This window comes from Danio rerio, chromosome 12 (assembly GCF_052040795.2).
Source record: "Danio rerio strain M-AB ecotype USA chromosome 12, GRCz13ab, whole genome shotgun sequence".
Classification (NCBI taxonomy): Eukaryota; Metazoa; Chordata; class Actinopteri; order Cypriniformes; family Danionidae; genus Danio; species Danio rerio.
In genome coordinates, this window is record NC_141032.1 from 3090001 (window position 1) to 3111362 (window position 21362).

Here is a 21362-nt window from a genome sequence, read left to right on the forward strand (position 1 = left end):
ATTTGTTCCTATATATATATATATATATATATATATATATATATATATATATATATACTTATGATTTTTTGTATTATTAATAGTTAATTTGTTCCTATATATATATAACAGCTGTGTTTAGTAAAAAGATTTAGTAAAAAGTAGTTTAGTAAAAGATAGTAGTTTATATATAAACTTAATTATAATCAATTAAGATAATCATTTTATAACTATATATATTGTTTAAATTTTTAACTATAGCAGGATAATTTATTTTAAAGTGACATATTATTGTTTGCTTTTTATATTTTACAACAAAGTGATTTTAACCAAGTATGAAAATATGAAGAGCTTGAATTAGTTTATTACACTTAATCCAACAATTAGACGGTCTATAATGTTTTCTTTGTGTATGTGGACACATGAATAAAGTCATAAGTGTCTTTAACCAATTATTTTTATTTACATAATTTGAGTTCAGAAACTGCAGAGATGTTAAAATGATCGTAACGATATAATAATAATGATGACTGAAATGGGAAACCATATTTGTGAAATTCAATAGGTGGCGATAATGCTAAAAAGTTACCATAGATGGTTTGCCTAAATCGTGTGTCCTAGATTGTGTGTGCCTAAAACTGTGTGTGGTTCTGCGGGGCTGCAGCTGGATATTATTGGGGATAAGTTGGCGGTTCATTCCCCTGTGGCAACCCCTGATTAATAAGGGACTAAGTCAAAGGAAAATGAACGAATGAAGGATTCAAATTGTGTCACTTGGGAAATATCTGAAAAATAATTACACAGGAGGGCGAATTATTTTGTAGCCCTGATGAGGAATGTGTACTTCAAAAACTCCAATTATTCCAAACATGAGTGTATAATCTGCCTTTCTGATGTATTTCTGCACATTCATATGTTTCTGTGTGCAGATGAGAAGCCGGCGAGTGTTGAAGACACGTTCCTGCTGTGTCCTGCGCCTGTTATAGATGAAGTCGGAAAGTAAGCTTGCGTCTGCCATGCATTAGAGCCGTGTTTATGATCCCAGTCAAAGGTCACATTCCCCTTCCTGCACAACACACTGGTTTACTTCTGAGGTCATGCTGTTCAGCCACGCTTCTCCAGCAAGTTCCTCGTTTTCTGTTTCCTTTCGGCAGAATCAATGTATGATGTCAGGCTGTCTGAGGAGTCTTTATAGCAGACACTTCCTCTGAAATCATTGGCTTCTTCACTCATGCACACACACACACACACACACACACACACACACACACACACACACACACTTGTTTTTCTTTGTTCCTCATCCATTATTTCCCTGTGGCCATTTATTGCTCTCAAAGACACTGGAGATTGCATATTTTCTTCCCATCTTCTGCTTTCTATTCTGTTCTATTCTATCCGTTTGGGAAACCCCTGCTGAAAAATCCAGCTTAAACCAGCCTAGGCTGGTTGGCTGGTTTTAGCTGGTCGACCAGGCTGGTTTTAGAGGGGTTTTGGCCACTTCCAGCCTGGTCTTAGCTAGTCAGGCTGGGAGATGACCAGCTAAAACCAGCTTGACCAGCCTAGCCAAGCTGGGAGTCCAGCCAAAACCAGCTATATCCAGCTTAAACCAGGCTGGTCAAGCTGGTTTTAGCTGGATTTGGCTGGTCATTTTCCAGCCTGACCAGCTAAGACCAGGCTGGAAATGGCTGGAAACCAGCCTGGAAATGGCCAAAACCCCTCTTAAACCAGCCTGGTCAACCAGCTAAAACCAGCCAACCAGCCTAGGCTGGTTTAAGCTGGATTTTTCAGCAGGGACAGCATCTATTTATCACTAAGGAGTGCATCTGACAGTCACGCACTGCTACATGGACTGACTGTTTTGAGGATTGCATAGGCTGGACAACAACGCCTGTAATGAAAAGGAAGGGAATCAATCGTGCTGTTTTTATATTTATTTTAGGTTTCATGCCTAAATAAAATGAAAGCACAGAACAGGTTCACATTTAAGAGCAAAGAGTGTCCCCTGGTGGTTCCGCGGTTGTGTATAGGGAGGATCGGCTCTTTAATAGTGATGGGAAGTTCGGATCATTTTACTGACTCAGATCTTTAAGTCTCGTTCATCGAGATGAACGAATCTTTTTTCAAGTAATTTCATTCATTTGGATCAATTCGCCAAAATATTATTAAAATGTCACTAATTGCTTCCAAACACATCTATAACTAGCCCAAAAGGTTGATCACACGACAAATAAGTCATAAACAGTATACTATAGGAAGGAGAAAATAATACTTCAATGTTGACCTGCTCCTTTGTCTATGAAGGTATTGTCGTCTCTTTGCTCAGCTCACCTCTTCATGTCTTCAAATGTCAGGGGTTCGTTCACATTAAACTGACAGTCACATATAATCTTAAGCAATGTACACAGTCTGAGTCGATAGGAGCCATGATGATTAGTTCACCTTTTAAGTCTTCTGGCTCTTGAGTCGTTCGTTCATCACATGACAGAATGACTCAAACCCGAGGACTCGAGAGATGAACGGATCAATTCTTTTTCCGGCTCTAAACGCATATGATTGTCTTCTGCCTTTCCGCGATGAACGACTCAAAAGACTTGAAATGAACGATATCACCTGCACAAACGAATCACTCCCTGAAAGGACTCGTAGTTCCCGAGTCATATTGAAGATTCGTTCAAAATGAACGAATCGTTCATGAACGGCCCATCACTACTCATTAATGCCACCCTTCATAGAAAGATTAAAAATATGGGAGAAGTTTGGGAAAATACATTCATGGGATGATAGCGAGAGAATCTCGGAAAAACGGGAGGGTTGACAAGTATGGGTTATGGGCAGTGGTCCATGCATAGCTTTGTTGGAAATGAATGCTGCCATTGTTATATTAACTTCGATGTGCTTTCAAGTCAAGATAAAGCGAAAGCATAATTCTCTTGAGCAGCTCTTGCAGTTATATCACATTTGAGAAGCTACTCATCGGCTCTGATGCTACTTTCACTTTTCATAGAAAGATTAAAAATTTTGGAGAAACACACTGTAAAAAATAAATCTGTAAAATTTACGGTAAAAAAAAAAAACGGCAGCTGCGGTTGCCAGAATTTTACTGTTAAAAATACGGTTCAAACCGTAAAAGTAATTTCTCATTTTTACAGTAAACTAACGCATTTCATTATTTTATAGATGTAATCTGTCTGTATTTTGAATTACTAACATCTAAACACTCTTTGTTACACAGATAGTGATGAGAAAGTTACATAATGAACTAATGCTCATCACAATCAACTTTTCCCACAAGCAGAATAGTGTATCAGTGTTTAGAAGGTGCTCAGTGTTATTTACACAGCTATTAAACACCAGCATGGTAACATGCATAAAATCAAAGTCTTGAAATAAACATTAGCTATGTTTCCATCCACCTATTTTATGCGCATTTTGCAAATGCACATAAAAAACCAGTCGATGGCACTGATGCGCATAAATTTTGAAAATGCGCATAAAAAACTGATGCGCCTAACTGGGTAGGATAAACTTTTTATTCAATATTCAATTCAATGTGATGCTTAAAATGTGTGTGAATGGATAAAACGTCAGGCTGAGCACATTATAAAACATCTGAAATGTTGTTTTGGTCATTATAAAATGCATTACCATTTCAGTATTAATGTTATTATATTAGTAATGACCTCCAGAATCAAGAGCGCCTGTGCTCCGCGTCTGACACCTTCAAACGCCACTGCGTGCTCACTTTTTGTCAGGATTGTCTTCTGAGGCGCATTCATTTAGAAAAGATTGATGCAGCTTCTCCTACTGCAGCAAATGCAGTTTTTACTGTTGATATTTGGTGCCAGTTAATCAGGAAGTGACGATTTTGTTCGCTTTGACACGTTGGATGGAAACGATGCACAACTTTTATGCGATGATCAAGTTTTGCGCATAAAGTTTATTCACATTTTTGGATGGACACAGCTATTGTTTATCAACATCAGATGTAACATAAATCTCTAATGTACATAACTGGGAAACAACTAAAAAAAATACATAGCTATGTCAACAAAAAGCGAAAAAGTGATGTGCCATGCAGGGAATTCAGTTTTTTTGCCAGTCAATTTACGGTTATTTGCCGTATATATTAAAGGGCACATAGGTTACCCCTTTATTTTATATTTATTATAAGTCTTTTGTGTCCCCAGAATGTGTCTGTAAAGTTGCAGCTCAAAACACCCATCAGAGTATTTATTACAGCTGTTTAAAATGTCTATATTATAGCTGGGAAAAGGTTGTTGCTGTTTTTTTGCACTGGGCCTTTAAGGCGAGTCGTCCCCGCCCACCATTCCCAGGTGCCTGTCAGCAACATGCCTCAATCGCCGCCCTCGGCTGCCTCAGGAAGCAGATCTCACGTAACGTTTGTGTGAAATACTACAGTAAAAACTTCACCAACAACAATGACTTCACGCACACACACAGGCACATACATAGCGTAGACAGGCAGACGCACGCACACACGCACATACATTGCGTAGACAGGCAGACACACTAACACACACACATTGCACAGTGCAGACACACATGCACATACATAGCGTAGACACGCAGACTTCATTACACACATGTACACGTTTTAAAACATGTTAAACTTGTAAAACTCACTCTTGATCACGTTTGATGATGATTGATGATCCTAGCAAACTGAAACAAACCTTTTATTCCCGGTTACTTTGCGTTCGTCCTGTCTTGTCGATATGAGTATATGCATTACTACTGAGACATGTTAATGTGCGCAGCTGTCCATCAATATTGGTGGGCGGGGGGACCGCTCTCCTACGTAAAGTTGCGGTCGGTCTGAAAACCGCTCCAATTGGTCCATCGTTTTTATGTTGTTAAATTTTAAAAAAAGGACTGGGTGTGTTTATTTCACCTCAATATGACAGTATATACACTATACTAACACACATGTCTGTCCAAACAGCTTGAAAAGTAGATTTTTTACCATAGGTGCCCTACAGTTAAACAGGTTACAGTTTTTTACCGTTCAAATCACGGCCATTTTTTACAGTGTACACTAAAATACTTAAAGAGGATGGTATAGAATGGCAAATATGGGAGATGATAGATATTATTGACCTTAAAATATATATATATTTTTAATTAAGAACTGCTTTTATTCTAGCCGAAATAAAACAAATAAGACTTTCTAAAGAAGAAAGAATATTATAGGAAATACTGTGGAAACTTCCTGAATCTGTTAAACATCATTTGGGAAATATTTGAAAATTAAAAAAGGGCTAACAATTCTGACTTGAAGTAAATAAAGCATGAACAACAGCTCTCAGAAATGATTGTCTGGCAAAAATCAGCGTCCACAAGTTGACTTGAGCACAGAAAAATGTGAAGGCAAGCCAAAGTCGCTGCTCCTCATCAGCGCGAATGAACTTATCTCTCCAAAAAGATAAACCATGGGCGGGAATGCTGAACATTCAGAAGGCTGTTTTTGTCGGATGTTTGAGACGCTAGACAGCTGACTTCAACAAAAGTTAACCAGCTCCCTGCAAAGCTCTGCCAATTATGGTCTGACAGGCATTTTGTGTGAGAGTATGAAAAATGCTTTGGGGTTGTGTTTGGCATGTATGTCTCGCTGTATTCTGCTTCTGTGCAGCGTTAAAGGATGTTGTGCTTTTTGGAAGCGACGGATATGGGGCTGAAGATGTTTTTTGTGTCTCTTCAGGGTGGTTTACCTGCAGGTCAGCATGAACGAGGGTCTGTCTTTCATCACCAGCTCCGTTCACATCACCACCACTGAGTGTGTAAGTCACAATCACAAACACGCTCTGTAAATTGAGTCTCAATAAATCATTCAGTCTATTAAAATTTTATTAAATCAGCCTAATAGTTATCCTAACTAAAAGTTCCTATGGTAAGTACTGTATGATTGTAATTATGTTGCATTATAAATCAATGGGAAGTCTATGTGCAGTTTACTGGTGGTCTTGTCCTTTGTCACCTTTAATTTTTGTCCTTGTGACGTTCAGACGTCCCGTATCACGATTTTCTGTTCACAAACTCCTTCACCCTCCAAAAGCACTCACAGATCGAGAGCCAAACCACAGGGGCTTTTACAAAACCCCCCGAAAGATCCTGTCTCTGTGTCTGACTGAGCCCACAACCACAGAATAACGTTTATGAAGCGTTTCTTCGGCCGCTCTTCAATTCCTTTCCCATCGCACACTTTAAGGTTACACTCAAGAGCTTTCACTTCTGCTGGAAATCAGTCCTGTAGATTGAATCTGTATTTAGATATATTGATGCAATTTGTTAGTTTTGCGTTTGATTTATGACCAAATGACATAAATAATATTTAATGCTTATTTAATGTCACATTCATTACATGAACACTGTGGTATTTTTCGTTGTCATGTTCACCAGCCAATCAGAATCAAGAATTTCAAATAACTGCACACTTTAGAATGCCATCAGCCAATCAGAATAAAGAATTTCAAATAACTGCACACCTTAGAATGGCATCAGCCAATCAGAATCAAGAATTTCAAATAACTTGCAACTTTAGAATGCTATCAGCAAATTAGAATAAAGAATTTCAAATAACTGCACACCTTAGAATGCCATCAGCCAATCAGAATCAAGAATTTCAAATAACTGCACACTTTAGAATGCCATCAGCCAATCAGAATCAAGAATTTCAAATAACTGCACACTTTAGAATGCCATCAGCCAATCAGAATCAAGCATTTAGTATCCCCGTAGTATATAAAAAATATTGTACGCCTACCAGCCAATCAGAATCAAGAATTTCAAATAACTGCACACCTTAGAATGCCATCAGCCAATCAGAAACCAGAATTTCAATTACTGCACGCCTTAGAATGCCATCAGCCAATCAGAAACAAGAATTTCAAATAACTGCACACTTTAGAATGCCATCAGCCAATCAGAATCGAGCATTTAGTATCCCAGTGATATAAAAAAAATTGTACGCCTACCAGCCAATCAGAATCAAGAATTTCAAATAACTGCACACCTTAGAATGCCATCAGCCAATCAGAATCAAGAATTTCAAATAACTGCACACCTTAGAATGCCATCAGCCAATCAGAATCAAGAATTTCAAATAACTGCACACTTTAGAATGCCCTCAGCCAATCACAAACAAGAATTTCAATTACTGCACGACTTAGAATGCCATCAGCCAATCAGAATCAAGCATTTAGTGTCTCCGTGGTAAAAAAAAAATATTGTACGTCTACCTGCCAATCAGAATCAAGAATTTCAAATAACTGCACACTTTAGAATGCCATCAGCCAAACAGAATCAAGTATTCAGCATCCCAGTAGTATGAACAATAAAATAAGTACATCTACTAGCCAATTAGAATCAAGAATTCCATGTAACTGCACACCTTAGTATGCCATCAGCCAATCAGAATCAAGCATGTAGTATTCCAGTAGTATAACCGATGAAATAAGTACACCTACCAGCCAATCAGAATCAAGAAACAGACCAATTATTTGCCACTTATCTTCTTTGTTTTTAAAATCATCATCAGTAATTTCTCTGCCATGAATGAAAACACTCTGGAAGATCAGTATGGTGTTATATTAGTGTAAAGGTGTGTTAAAGGTGTTCATCTGTGTGTGTTTTCGTCAGTTTGACGGGACGATTCTCCTGATCACGCTGCTGGTGTTGTTCCTCTTGTTGGCTCTGCTCTTCATGTGGTGGTTTTGGCCGCTCTGCTGCACTGTAGTAAGTCTTCGCCTCATTTACCACCATAAACATCAAGCTTCACATATAGACTAGCGCTGTTTTCATCTCAGAGCCAAAGCATATTTATGTTATAAAAAGACTGATTTAAAGGGACAGTTCACCCAAAGATGAACGTTTGCAAGTCATTTACTCACTCACTAGTCATCTGAGATGTAGGAGCCTTCAATTCCACATTAAAGTCTGCATGAACCGGAAGCTGCAATTAATTTTTGTTTCATATTGTGACGCATAGAAAGAAAATATTTAAATGAGAAAACAGTGGGCGTGGCTTGTTTTTTTATACTGCGAGCTGATTGGATGTAGTAAAGTAGGCATTTCATTCAGAAAGATGGGGAAAAGGGTTTGGGGAGAGTTATTACAACCTAACAGACTCCTCCTGCTCACCATTTCTGTTTGTTGTCAAAACTGACAGCTGGAGGGGCGTGGTTAAGTGTTAGTTATGCCCAATACCTCAGGCAGACCTAATCTGAGAGTTCAGAACGAGCATTTTGAGATTTTAATTTTTGATTACAAGTGCAAACGACATACTTTATCTTAATGACATGCACAGATGTATTGTTCAGAACAAAACTAGCAATGTGAGCTAACAAAATCAATACGTTTAGTTTTGATTTCATGTGTACTTTGAATAGAGTAGCTCCTCCCCTTTTTAAAACACAGCCAATAGCGTTTGGTTTTTATCACAGCTCTGCAGCTCTCATCAAATGAAAAGCAAATGAGAAGCGTCCTGAAGGGGGCGGGGCATGTAAGACCCTAGAAAGCATTTGATTGGTCAGAAGATTTGATGAGAAACTGAAGTATGAGGTGACGTGTAAAAAAAACATTGATCCATTTTGGTGAAAGTGACAAACTGCAAACTTTAGATGTTAAATCAGGTTATTTCTTCAAAGCATCAATTTTGTCACAGTTTTGGAGCACACTTGATATCCTAAAATACTGATACTAACATTTAAAAATTGAAATTTTTATTTAATGGGACCATAAAGGTGGAAAATAGATGAATTAATCTAAAATGAGAACACAGTATACTCTAATAACACTTCCCAACAAAGGCAAAAGACTAAAACTAGACTGCAGAACTGAACAGCAATAACTTTAAACTATTTGTTCAATTTTTTCTGGCATTTATTAAAAAAAACTATATAAAGGAGGTCCTGAAAATCCCCAAAATATCAATAACTCACTTTCTGTTTCAAAATGGCTGCATTTTGCCACAGAAGAACAGAGTCATGATTTCACACGCTGCTCTGTATTGTTTTGTTTGTGTATATTGTCACCTATCCAGGTTTTAGGAACAGCAAATAATAACTTGTCTTCTAGTTGATCATTTGGTGTTAAAAGAGGCTTATATAAAAGACAAAGGCCTCTAGATTACGCTTATTTAACCAAAATAAAACATGATCATTTCTTAATTTAGAACTTTTTAATTAGGACAGTAAGGTCTGACCTTGCTTAGACTAAAGTCTTGTCACTGAGCAGAAATAATGTCCAGTATAGAATATAAAGTCCTGCTGCAGTGGAGACAGAGTGAATATTGTGTCTGACTCCATCATGAGCTTGGAGGACTGCATCCATACATCTCTGACTCAAATCACTCATTAATAAAGTCATCTGGAATGCCAAAGAAAGTGTTCTTGCAGGATCCCTGAGTTCATCAAGATACTTTGGATTCATCTTCAATGCCTCCTCCTTCATCTTACCCCAGAAGTGCTCAATAATGTTCATGTCTTGTGACTGGGCTGGCCAATCCTGGAGCAGCTTGACCTTCTTTGCTTTCAGGAGCTTTGATGTGGAGGCTGAAGTATGAGGAGCGCTATCCTGCTGGAGAGTTTGCCCTCTTTTGTGGTTTGTAATGGAATGGGCAGCACAAATGTTTCTGCAGATCTCTCGCACACCCCCATACTGAATGTAACCCCAAACCATGACTTTTCCTTCACCAAACTTGACTGATTTCTCTGAGAATCTTGGATCCATGTGGGTTCCAGTAGGTCTTCTGCAGTATTTGGGATGGTTGTGATGCAGCTCAACAGATGATTCATCAGGAAAATTCACCTTCTGCCACTTTTCCATACAATCAACTAGAGGTCAAGTTATTATTTGTTGCTCTTACAACTGGGACCAACAACAAGACTTTTGTCAGGTTGTGTAGTATGTATTTACTGTCACTGATATGATATGGATATAAATGATTGTTGTTTTTTCACAGGTGATTAAAGAGCCTCCACCTCCTCCTCCTCCAGAACCTGTGAGTTATATCTTAATCTTTATTAAATGAGCTTTAATAACATAATAATAATAATAATTATTATTATTATTATTATTAATATTAAAAGTATTAATATTATTATTACTAAAATTGTAATAATAATAATTATTATTATTATTCTTTTTATTATTGAAATTATTATTATTATTATAAAAAATATTATAATTATTATTGTTAAAATTATTATTATTATTATTATTATTGTTGTTGTTGTTATTATTACTATTATTATTACTATTATTATTAGCATTTTATTTAACACTAGCTGCATTACTTGAGACAACTGGAGAAATATTTTTGGTATTCTCAAAGGTGTTGGAAGCCTTCTGAAGGAAACATAATTAATTAATAATAATAGCAATAATAATAATAATAATAATAAATTGTATGTATAAATCAAAGCTGGACAAATTGCAAAGGTTAGCTGGGTTTTGTGTCAATAAGGCTCCATCTGATGGCACCTAAATGTTCTCACCCAGAAACAAACTTCTGACTGAGCATCCTATTTATGTTTAAATATTTATTTTATATAATGGGGAAATTATTAAAATGTTAAACAATACAAAAATAAATACAAATACAATACAATTTATTATTATTGTTAATTTTATTATTATTATTGTTGTTGTTATTATTATCATTATTATTATTATATTACAAACAACATTGTTTTATTAAGTAAAAATTGTACTCAATTATTTATATTGTAGGTATTAATTCCTAATAATACTGAAAATAGTTATGATCATTACGAATAGTTTATTAATAATAATGCTATTCATATTGTTATTATTATTATTGATTGTAATAATAATAATGTGTCAATAAATACTACAAAATAACTAGTGTGGTGTTTTTGCAATATTAGAAAAGATAGAGCGAGTGTCTCAATCTATGCACACTAACTCAGTAGTGTGCACTAGACAGAGTGCACTGCTTAGTGAAGTCAGTCAGATGGACTTTGTGAGTAACTTACACTAGAACTAAACAGTCTGTTTTTTAGGAATCTGATGATGAAGACGGGATGCCCAAGAAGAAATGGCCCACAGTGGACGCTTCATATTACGGCGGTCGAGGAGTCGGGGGAATTAAACGAATGGAGGTGAGATTACTCAAAAAAAAAAAAACAAATCCATGATTGCTGGTAAAAACGTATGCAGTGCAGTTATTAGAGAATATACAATTAATAAATTATAATAACGTAGGCAGATTTCATGTTTCAAAAAAGTGTGTGAAATGATGTGTTGTTTTTGCTGTATGCAGGTTCGCTGGGGAGGCAAAGGCTCGACCGAGGAGGGAGCGAAGCTGGAGAAACCCAAAAACGCCGTCATAAAGATGCCGGAGCAGGAGTTTGAACCCTTTGAACCCAAGCCCAGAAAATCAGACCACAGGAAGCCGACTCAGAACAGGAAGTGGTACTCGCCCATCAGGGTAAAGACGCTTCATCACCGTCGCTACTGTTTATTGATGTTGGTAGCGAGCTTAACTGAGTCTAGTGTTTAACAGCACGTTCCTCCTGTTCAGGGTAAACTGGATGCCATCTTGGCTCTTTTCCGCCGTGGATATGATCAGGTTTCACTCATGAGGCCGCAGCCAGGAGATCATGTGAGTATTTGGTTCTAGATTATTCCATTTTAGGGGGGGGCACTGTGGCTCAGTGGTTAGCACAGCAAGAAGGTTGCTGGTTCGAGTGCCAGCTGGACCAGTTGGCATTTCTGTGTGGAGTTTGCATGTTTCCTCCGGGTGCTCCGGTTTCCCCCACAGTCCAAACACATGCGCTATAGGGAATTGGAGAAACTAAATTGGCCGTAGTGTATGAGTGTAAATACAAGTGGGTATGGGTGTTTCCCAGTACTGGATTGCAGCTGAAAGGGCATCTGATGCGTAAAACAAATGCTGGAATAGTTGGCGGTTCATTCCACAGTGGCGACCTCTGAAATAGAAAAGCTTGTTTATCCAGATTTGACCAATCAGATGAGACTTTGCTTTCTTTAGTCCCCTATTGGCTAGAGCAGCACAAAGTGAATCTAGAACCTCAAAGCAGAGAGCTGAAAATAAATACTAATACCAGGACCAGAAACAAGTGAGGGAAATGACAACAACAATTACGACTCTTAATATCTGCTGAGATTTTCAGTCATTCATAGTTTATAGTCAAACTGTTTGCACCTTGACTGTTTATTTTTAGCTAGTATTAGATTTACCCGCTGTGGTCTTCTGCTGCTGTAGCCCATCCGCCTCAAGGTTGGACGTGGTGTGTGTTCAGAGATGCTCTTCTGCAGAGCTTGGTTGTAACGAGTGCTTATTTGAGTTACTGTTGCCTTTCTATCAGCTGGAACCAGTCTGGCCATTCTCCTCTGACCTCTGGCATCAACATTTGCGCCCACAAACTTGCTGCTCACTGGATATTTCCTCTTTGTCGGACCATTCTCTGTAAACCCTAGAGATGGCTGTGCGTGAAAATCCCAGTAGATCAGCAGTTTCTGAAATACTAAGAGCAGCCATTCTGGCACCAACAACCATGCCATGTTCAAAGTCACTTAAATCCCCTTTCTTCCCCATTCTGATGCTCAGCTTGAACTGCAGCAGATCATCTTGACCATGTCCATATGCCTAAACGCGTTGAGTTGCTGCCATGTGATTAGAAATTTGCGTTACAGAGCAGTTGTACCTAATAAAGTGGCCGTGAGTGTAGGTTGTGAAAAGTGTCCTCCAGCAACAGACTGTCTGTCTAGCCTCCAGCGAAGGCTTTTAAGGTGTTTGGACCTCATAAATCCATGTCGTGTGGATTTCCTGACTCATTCCTCTCAGCCTCGGCCAGACGTTTACTTGCCTTTCATTTGTCAGAGCAGCCTGACGCCGCCAAGAAACTTCATAGGCACAGTTTGCCACCTGCATCAAATCAGTAGCCATAAAACCAAATAAAACACACTTTCCAGACAGATAGTCTGCTTTTTAAAGGCCAGACTCGGCGGACACATGGTTGGACTTGGTGGATGTCAGATGGCAGGTTATCGGCTCTGTTGGATCATCGTGATTTAGTCTGAATGCATCTTTCACGCAGACGTTTTCATCTTGCTCATGAAAGATGAACAATCTCCAGGTGCTGGTTGGAAGACACACATTTCAGGATTTTGACTCGCAGGTTTACATGTTAATTTAGTTCTGGTCTTAATTGGGTTAAATTAAAGTGAAGATTTACAAACTAAAGCTGCGGTCACACTCCCATAGACTTCCATTCATACGCACGCGAATGCGTCAGACCGGAAACTCAAGGTCATGCGTCAAGTTTCGCAGGTTACTGCAGCACAAAGTTCAAGCTTGGTGAACTCTGACCTGTGAAATCGCATCACTTGACTGCGTGAGACCAACCGAGGATCAAAACATGACCTCTCTGGACAGAAATTTAAAACATGGAGCAATCGCTCGCTTTTTTTTTATGTCTAATCATCTTGTTTAATCCCACCCCTTTTCGCAACGCCGTACGACAGAATTTTAAGGCATAATTTCGAGAAAAGCATGTGATATGATTAATCGGGGCTGGTCTCTCATCCGTAATCATTAGTGAGCCAATCGGACTACTCCAAACTCACTCATAAATAGCCTGTCTAGTATTACTCCCTGATCTACTTCTTTAAAGAGTCCCCTCATCCAGCCCATCTCTCCCTTTTCCTCCTCTATCAGGGAGAGCTCTTGAGGACTACCTGATCTTGTACCCCCTTACATGCTCATCAACCAGGCGGGAGCCCTGGGCTTAATTATCTCCGAGCTCAGGGTTCTCTCTCAGGACAGCATGCCAAACCTTCTAATATTATTAAACAATATCTAAGTGGGAACTCTTGAATGTTAATTTATTTGCACAATGCATGTCGGTTTTACTCTATACTAACTATAATAATAAAAACACATCTGCTCATTTTTTTGTTGATTTTTAACAAATGTGTTAAAACTAGGGCTGGGCATTACAGCGAATATTAGCGATGATATTGAAATAATTTTGTTTTGTTGCGCAGATCGAATTCAAGCTTTACTTTCCCAAAAGAATGCACTGAGTTTCCAACAATGCGCCCCCTTTAAGGATTACTGTGCGCAAAAGAGACATGAGGTGTGGGAGGTCTTATTTTACACATTTCCAAAATGCAGAATGGAGACGACAAACAGCACAGTAGAAAAAAACGGAGGGTCATCATGAATTAGCCAGCAAAAGAAACACACACACTGTAATTTCGGGTTGGTCACAAAAATAGTAATAATAATAATAATTCCTTACATGTATATAGCGCTTTTCTGGGCACTCAAAGCACTTTACACATCTCCTCATCCACCACCAGTGTGCAACATCCACCTGGATAATGTGATGGCAGCCCTATTACGTCAGACCGCACACCACACAGCTGATTGATGGAGAGGAGACAGGGTGATGAAGGCTATTACGGTATGAGGATGTTTAAGAGGCCATGATGGACAGAGGCTAGTGGGCAGATTTGGCCAGGATGCCAGGGTAAACCCCTACTCTTTTTCGAAGGACATCCTGGGATTTTTAATGACCACGAAAAGTCAGGACCTCGGTTTAACGTCTCATCCGAAAGACGGTATAGTATAGTATAGTCCCCGTCACTATACTGGGGCATTAGGACCCACACAGACCGCAGGTTGGGCGCCCCCTGCTGGCCTCACTAACACCACTTCCAGCAGCAACATAGCTTTCCCATGTGGTCTCCCATCCAGGTACTGACCGGACGCAGCCCTGCTTAGCTTCAGTGAGCGACCATGTGAGAGTTACAGAGAGCTAGCTGCTGGCTTAAAGTCTTTATACACTCAAAATACATTAGGTCCCTGTTTGCATAGCTGTTCGTGGGGGTTATGAAAATAAATAAATGAGCAATACCCGCCTGCAAAGTGAGCATATATATATATATCCATTTAAGTCTATAGACAATATAGACTTATGTATTTTTAATATTTCTAAAAACTCTATTTAATTTTTAAGCATTTTGTTTTATGAGATAACTGACAACGTTTTAGTACCCACATGTGAGTCCTAATTATTCACACATTCACACGAGAATACCCAGAATCTCGATGCAAAATAGGTTGGAAACGGTTTATAAAATGCTATGAGACAAAATATAAATTTTGATTCAATTTAAAAAAAAAACTTTATGAGGCTGAAAAAAAAAGTTTTTGTTTCGAGGCCGTCTAAAAGCACGGAAATCGCGAGTGGTTTCGCTCTCTCTATTTGTGTGCACTCATCCGCTCTCCGCGAGTCTACATTTAAAACAATGAACTTGAGCTCATGGTGATAACTTTTGCATGATTAGGTTGAAGAGCTTCTCACATGCAGTTAGAAACGTGACACAAACGACAAACATGCTAGTGAAGCGTGAAAATAATAATGTTTAGTTTTACACCCTAAGCCGAAGGAAAATGAATGAATGAATCTTCAACCAAAGCTGGACTATATACTTCTCTGTTGACGTCTTCATCCACAATATTGTTCAACACGCCCTTTCTTACCGTTAGTTTGCCACTAATGAATGATGCGCAAGAAGAAAACCAGTTTCAGGTCATCAAAATCGATGACTCACGTTGGAATTCCAGGATGTGCATCTGCCAAATTTAGCAGTGTGACTTGTTAAGCAACTCACTCAGTGCACACATGGCTTTTCATCACGTTTCTGAACTCGCATGGTTTTAATAGCCTCGAGCGAAAGGTTGCATGACGCAAAGTTTCTTAGCGGAGGACTTTTTTTTTCACCTCCTCATCCTGTAATGGCCTGGGCCTCTGCGCTGCGGTTTGTGACGAGAGGCCTGAAAAATGCCCAGACTGACTCTTTTCTCTCTCGTTCTTTCTGTGCATGGAAAACAAATGAACTGGGCATTATTTCCTGTCTGAAATGGCTCTAAAAGGGCATTAAATGCATCTAGCGGCGCTTCTACACTGAAAACAACGCTTCATTAGATTTACTCAATTTTTTAAAGGTAATTGGTTGCAAATAATATTTATATGGGCTGAATATAAACAAACAAATTAAGTTGAGCATTTCTACATTTAATTAGTTTGTTTAAACTCAGCCCAAATAAATTGTTTGCAACCAGTTAGCTTTAAAAAATGGAGTAAATCTAATCATTTTTGTCAGCGCATCACCGCAAGTTGAGAACGAGGTCAAGGCGATACTTTTATGAGCTTCGCTCTTTTGCGTAATGCAATTTTTTTTATATAATTATTTTTAGGGGTTTTTACCTTTATTGATAGGACAGTGGAGATGTACAGACACGAAAGTGTGGGGAGCAGAGATCGGGGAAGGATCGGCAAAGGCCCTCGAGCCAACAATCAAACTCGGATCACCGCGAGTACCACACGACTGTTTATAGCGCGTGTGCGCTCCCGTTTCCTTTTGTGAAGCAACTGTGTCTAGAAAAACAACTGATGCGAATCTTTTGGTTTGAACACTAGTAGAAGTGAGGGACTGTAGCAGTGAAAATGAAAGTACGGGGATGTACACGGAAGGAGACTGATGGCTGAGTAACGCGAGAGCCTGCGAGACCTGAGTGCGAGATCCAAAATGGCGGCGCCTGTCTGCTAGACAGCAAACAACTCCGAAAACTTTTTTCCTCCGTATCTTCACTTTTCTCCGTGTGTTTCGCCCATCAAAAATTTGACTACATCATTGCAACTGGACTACAATTTTTATTTTTTTTCATCCTGGATCAACTTGAAGAATACATCGACGTACATTACAACACATACTGCTGCAACATGGACACAACAGACCACAACAAAAAAGGTAATCCCGCTCCAAACTTCAAGAGACCCCGTCCCGACTCTCCTTCAAGCATGAATTTACCACCCTCCTCACCATCTTGCTGTACCGAGGTAAGCGAAATATTACGCTCAATTGAAAATAAACTCTCCGGACTCGACACAAGAATCGCACTAATAGAAGTCATTCACAAAGAATTCCAAGAACTCCGTCACAGTTTAGAATTCAGCCAAGAACAGATTGACACACTCACTAAAGAAAACAATTTTTTAAAGGACTCAGTTCACGCACTTACCGCTCAACTCACCTCCGTTGTCACAGAAAACAAATCAATAAAGGAAAATGTATTGGACTTACAAGCACGCAGCATGAGAGACAATCTAGTTTTCACAGGCATCCCGGACCAAACTCCAGACGACCCCGAAAAATTAATCAAGGATTTCATGACAAAACAACTCAAACTGCCAGCTGAAACTGTACAGAACATCACCTTTCATCGTGTCCACCGCATCCGTTCCCAACATAACAACAGCCGACCGCGTCCTATCGTTGCAAAATTCGAACACTACAAACACAAAGAACTGGTACAAAAACAAGGGAGACAACTTAAAGGTACAACTTACGGACTCAACGAACAATACCCAAAGGTCATTCTCGAACGTCGAAAAAAACTCTTTCCAATCAGAAAACAAAAAATGAACGAAGGAAAACGAGCAATCATTACAGTGGACAAATTATACATAGATGGACAGTTATATCGTGACAAGGACATTACCCCCTGGCTTTTTTGAACGCATCACTCCCGTAATGTTACCTCATCTCTCTATTCATCTCCCTCATATCACTAGATTATAGTTTTGTTATCGCACCTAGGTCTCATCCCCCCTCCCACCTTTAACTTTATGTTGGTATTTAAAGTCATTTTTGTTTGGTCATTATTGTATTGTGTACATTTTGTCATGTCATACACACAGACACAGGTACAATTTCACACTTTTTCAAATACATACAGTAACATTTATGTATTTGCAGTAAAAACAGACTTGTTTATCAATATAAGTTGCTATTATTTACCTACTTATTTTGTAATCCTTTAAAAATATGTCATCAATCAAATTTCTATCCTGGAACGTCCGTGGACTCGGCTCCCAGGCAAAGAGGATCAAAGTTTTAAATCATTTAAGTAAACTACAAGCAGACATATGCCTTTTACAAGAAACTCACTTATCAGAACTTGATCAAAACAAAATCAAATCATCACAATATCATTCATATTCTGCCCACTACAACACAAAACAGAGAGGAGTGTGTATCCTAATAAATAAAAAAATATCATATGTTCATAACACCACCATTACAGACCCAGAGGGACGTTTTGTCATAATTAACATTACAATTAACAATTACTCACTTACAATAGGAAACTTATATGGCCCAAATACAGATGACCCATCTTTTTTTCAGAATTTTTTTTCCTCCATTTCAAATCTTTCTAATTGCCCCATCATAATAGCAGGTGATTTCAACACAGTTTTAGACCCAACTACAGACAGATTTAATAATATCGGCAAAAAACACATCTGGAAATCTACAGACTCTATAAAACAGTTCATGAGTGACATGGGTCTTGGCGATAGTTGGCGCCTCCAACATCCGGACATTAAAGCATTCTCATTTTATTCACCTGTTCATCATTCATACTCCCGCATTGACTATTTTCTCACTAGTAATTCTATTATATCCAATATTTCTGAATCAAAGATCCACCCAATAATCATTAGTGATCACGCTCCTGTAACAATAAAACTGAATATAATCACCAGACATAAGCCCATTCCTAGATGGCGATTCAACACCTCTCTTCTTCAAGATCAGGATTTTGACAGTTATTTTAAAAGAGAGTGGGCATGCTTTCTAGAGATAAATGACTCCCCTGAAACATCCCCATCTCTTCTGTGGGAAACAGGAAAGGCAGTATTAAGAGGAAAAATAATTTCATATTCCGTTTACAAAAAAAAGAAAGAGAAAGAACATCAAGCTGAACTGGAACAGAAAATTAAAGATCTAGAAGACATTAACATAAATAATCCAACAGAAGAAACACAAGATTTGCTAAGAAAATATAAATCACAATTAAATAAATTAATTAATACACACACTCAATTCCTTATTCACAGATTACGACAAGAACACTTCCATCATAGTAACAAATCTGGTAAATATCTGGCTAATCAAATCAAACACAATAAAGAAAAAACAACAATATCAGTCATTAAGGACTCAGCAGGGAAACCCACCAACTCACCAGAAGAAATAAATCAGATCTTTCAAAAATTTTACAGTAATTTATATTCCCCTGAAAAAAACCCATCCCAGGATGACATTCACTCATTTCTCAGCAATATCAACTTACCTCAACTAAATGAACAGCAAATAAATAGTCTTGAATCCCCCTTATCACACCTAGAAATTTCTAATGCTCTTAAACTCATGCCTAATAATAAATCACCAGGACCTGATGGGTTCCCTGCTGAGTTCTACAAACACTTTTGGTCAATTTTATCACCACTTTTCATCCGGTTGATTAACGAATCAAAACAAAATTCAAAGCTTCCAGATACCATGAACACAGCCACAATTACACTTCTCCTCAAACCCAATAAAGACCCAACATTACCGTCAAGCTATCGTCCAATCTCACTAATTAATGTAGACACTAAAATAATTGCTAAAGCACTTTCACATAGAATAGAAAAAATCATGCCATCCATAATCCATCCAGATCAAACCGGTTTTATTAAAGGTAGACAATCATCAAACAATACACGCAGACTCATAAACCTAATACACCACTCATCAATAAACAAAAACAAATCTATCATAGTCACCCTCGACGCTGAAAAGGCTTTCGATAAAGTAAACTGGAAATTCCTGTTTTCCACATTAGAGAGGTTTGGTTTTGGGGAGTCATTTATTAATTGGATCAAAATTCTCTACACATCACCCTCAGCTACTGTCATTACTAACGGACTAACATCACGCAGCTTCACTCTACACCGGGGAACTAGACAAGGATGTCCACTCTCTCCCTCTTTATTCACCATATTCATTGAACCACTTGCAGCAGCCATCCGTCAAAACATTTATATTAAAGGAATTCAAACATTAAACATACACCATAAAATAAGTCTTTATGCCGATGACATATTATTATACTTACAAAATCCCCAAACATCATTACAGGAAACAATAAAACTTATTGATACCTTTTCAAATATTTCGGAATATTCAATCAATTGGAATAAATCTGCTATACTCCCATTAAATTCCACCAGTGTGGATGTGACATCCCAAACATCACAAATCCCTCTGTGCACTAACTATATCACATATTTGGGTATCAATGTTTCCGCCAGGCTGTCAGAGTTGTTTGCACTTAACTATACTCCGATACTTAAAAAAATAGATGACGATCTGCAACGCTGGATGAACTTACCACTATCCATCATGGGCAGAATATCAGTTACCAAAATGTCCATTCTCCCAAAAATAAACTATTTATTTTCAATGATTCCAACACAACCCACACATACCTGGTTCAAATCCCTAGACTCAATTATAACAAAATTCTACTGGAAAAATAAAACCCCAAGAATAAAATTGACAACCCTACAGAGACCAAAATCACAAGGAGGATTAGAAGCACCACATTTTTACAACTATTTTTTGGCAAATCAGCTTCAAAACATACACAATTGGATTAAACCTAACTCATCACAATACACATGGCAAGACATTGAACAATCAATATGCAAAGACATTAACATTTCAGAATTACCCTTTCACAGTCAATCAATCAAGAGACATCACTGTTTTAAAATGCCGACAATAGAAGCAACTCTGACAGCCTGGTGGAAATTCCATCAGGTCACAAATTCCCCACTCACACCATCTAAATACACCCCAATTTGGAATAACCTTGATTTCCTAGCCAACAAGAAGCCACTTAACTTTCACACATGGGCAGCCAAAGGAATCACACAACTTCAACATATCTTTATTAATAATAATCTGGCACCATTTCCCCATATAGCCCAGACATACAGCATTGGGAGTAATTGCTTTTTGGAATATTTACAAATCAAATCATCAATTAAGTCAAAATTACCTAACCAATCAATCAATCTAGACCTTCCACCTCAAATCTCAGAGTTTATTAATATATCGCCCTCCAAAAAATTGCTCTCCCAAATATACAAAATGATATCAAAATCAGACAATGCATTAGTTCTACCAACCACTAAATGGCAAACAGATTTATCTATTAATCCCAATGCTGCATTCTGGACTCAAATTTGCAAAAACACATTTTCCATGACTAAAAATGCTAACTTACAACTTATACAGTACAAAGTACTTCACAGATCACATTTAACTGGGCAGAAATTATTTAAAATGGGTTTCACGTCAGAAATATGTTCACATTGCACACAAAACACTCCTGACACATATCTTCATGCCTTATGGCATTGCACTTCAATTAAATCATTTTGGGTAAAGGTTACTGACTCACTCTC

The 21362-nt window shown here is 38.2% G+C and overlaps 2 protein-coding genes and 1 long non-coding RNA gene across 5 annotated transcripts in view; 2 read left to right on the forward strand and 1 right to left on the reverse strand.

Annotated features, from left to right (window-relative positions):
* Positions 1-21362, forward strand: part of frmpd2 (FERM and PDZ domain containing 2) — a 451768-nt gene that overhangs the window by 188497 nt on the left and 241909 nt on the right. The window lies entirely within an intron of this gene.
* Positions 1-21362, forward strand: part of antxr1c (ANTXR cell adhesion molecule 1c) — a 75289-nt gene that overhangs the window by 39017 nt on the left and 14910 nt on the right. For all 3 annotated transcript variants that reach the window (XR_015503694.1, XM_087275570.1, XM_087275571.1), the window contains exons 11-17: positions 909-978; positions 5702-5780; positions 7639-7734; positions 9962-10000; positions 11025-11123; positions 11285-11452; positions 11546-11626. Coding sequence is in view for 2 of the 3 variants with exons in the window: in XM_087275570.1 (XP_087131696.1) it covers positions 909-978; positions 5702-5780; positions 7639-7734; positions 9962-10000; positions 11025-11123; positions 11285-11452; positions 11546-11626 (632 nt within the window). In the remaining variant the exon portion in view is untranslated. The remainder of the gene's footprint in view (positions 1-908; positions 979-5701; positions 5781-7638; positions 7735-9961; positions 10001-11024; positions 11124-11284; positions 11453-11545; positions 11627-21362) is intronic.
* Positions 5083-7418, reverse strand: LOC147841252 (uncharacterized). The gene is made up of 4 exons (XR_015503757.1): positions 7384-7418; positions 6845-7156; positions 6688-6793; positions 5083-6433 (listed from the first exon to the last, which is right to left on the reverse strand). It is a non-coding gene; the product is annotated as an uncharacterized LOC147841252 (long non-coding RNA).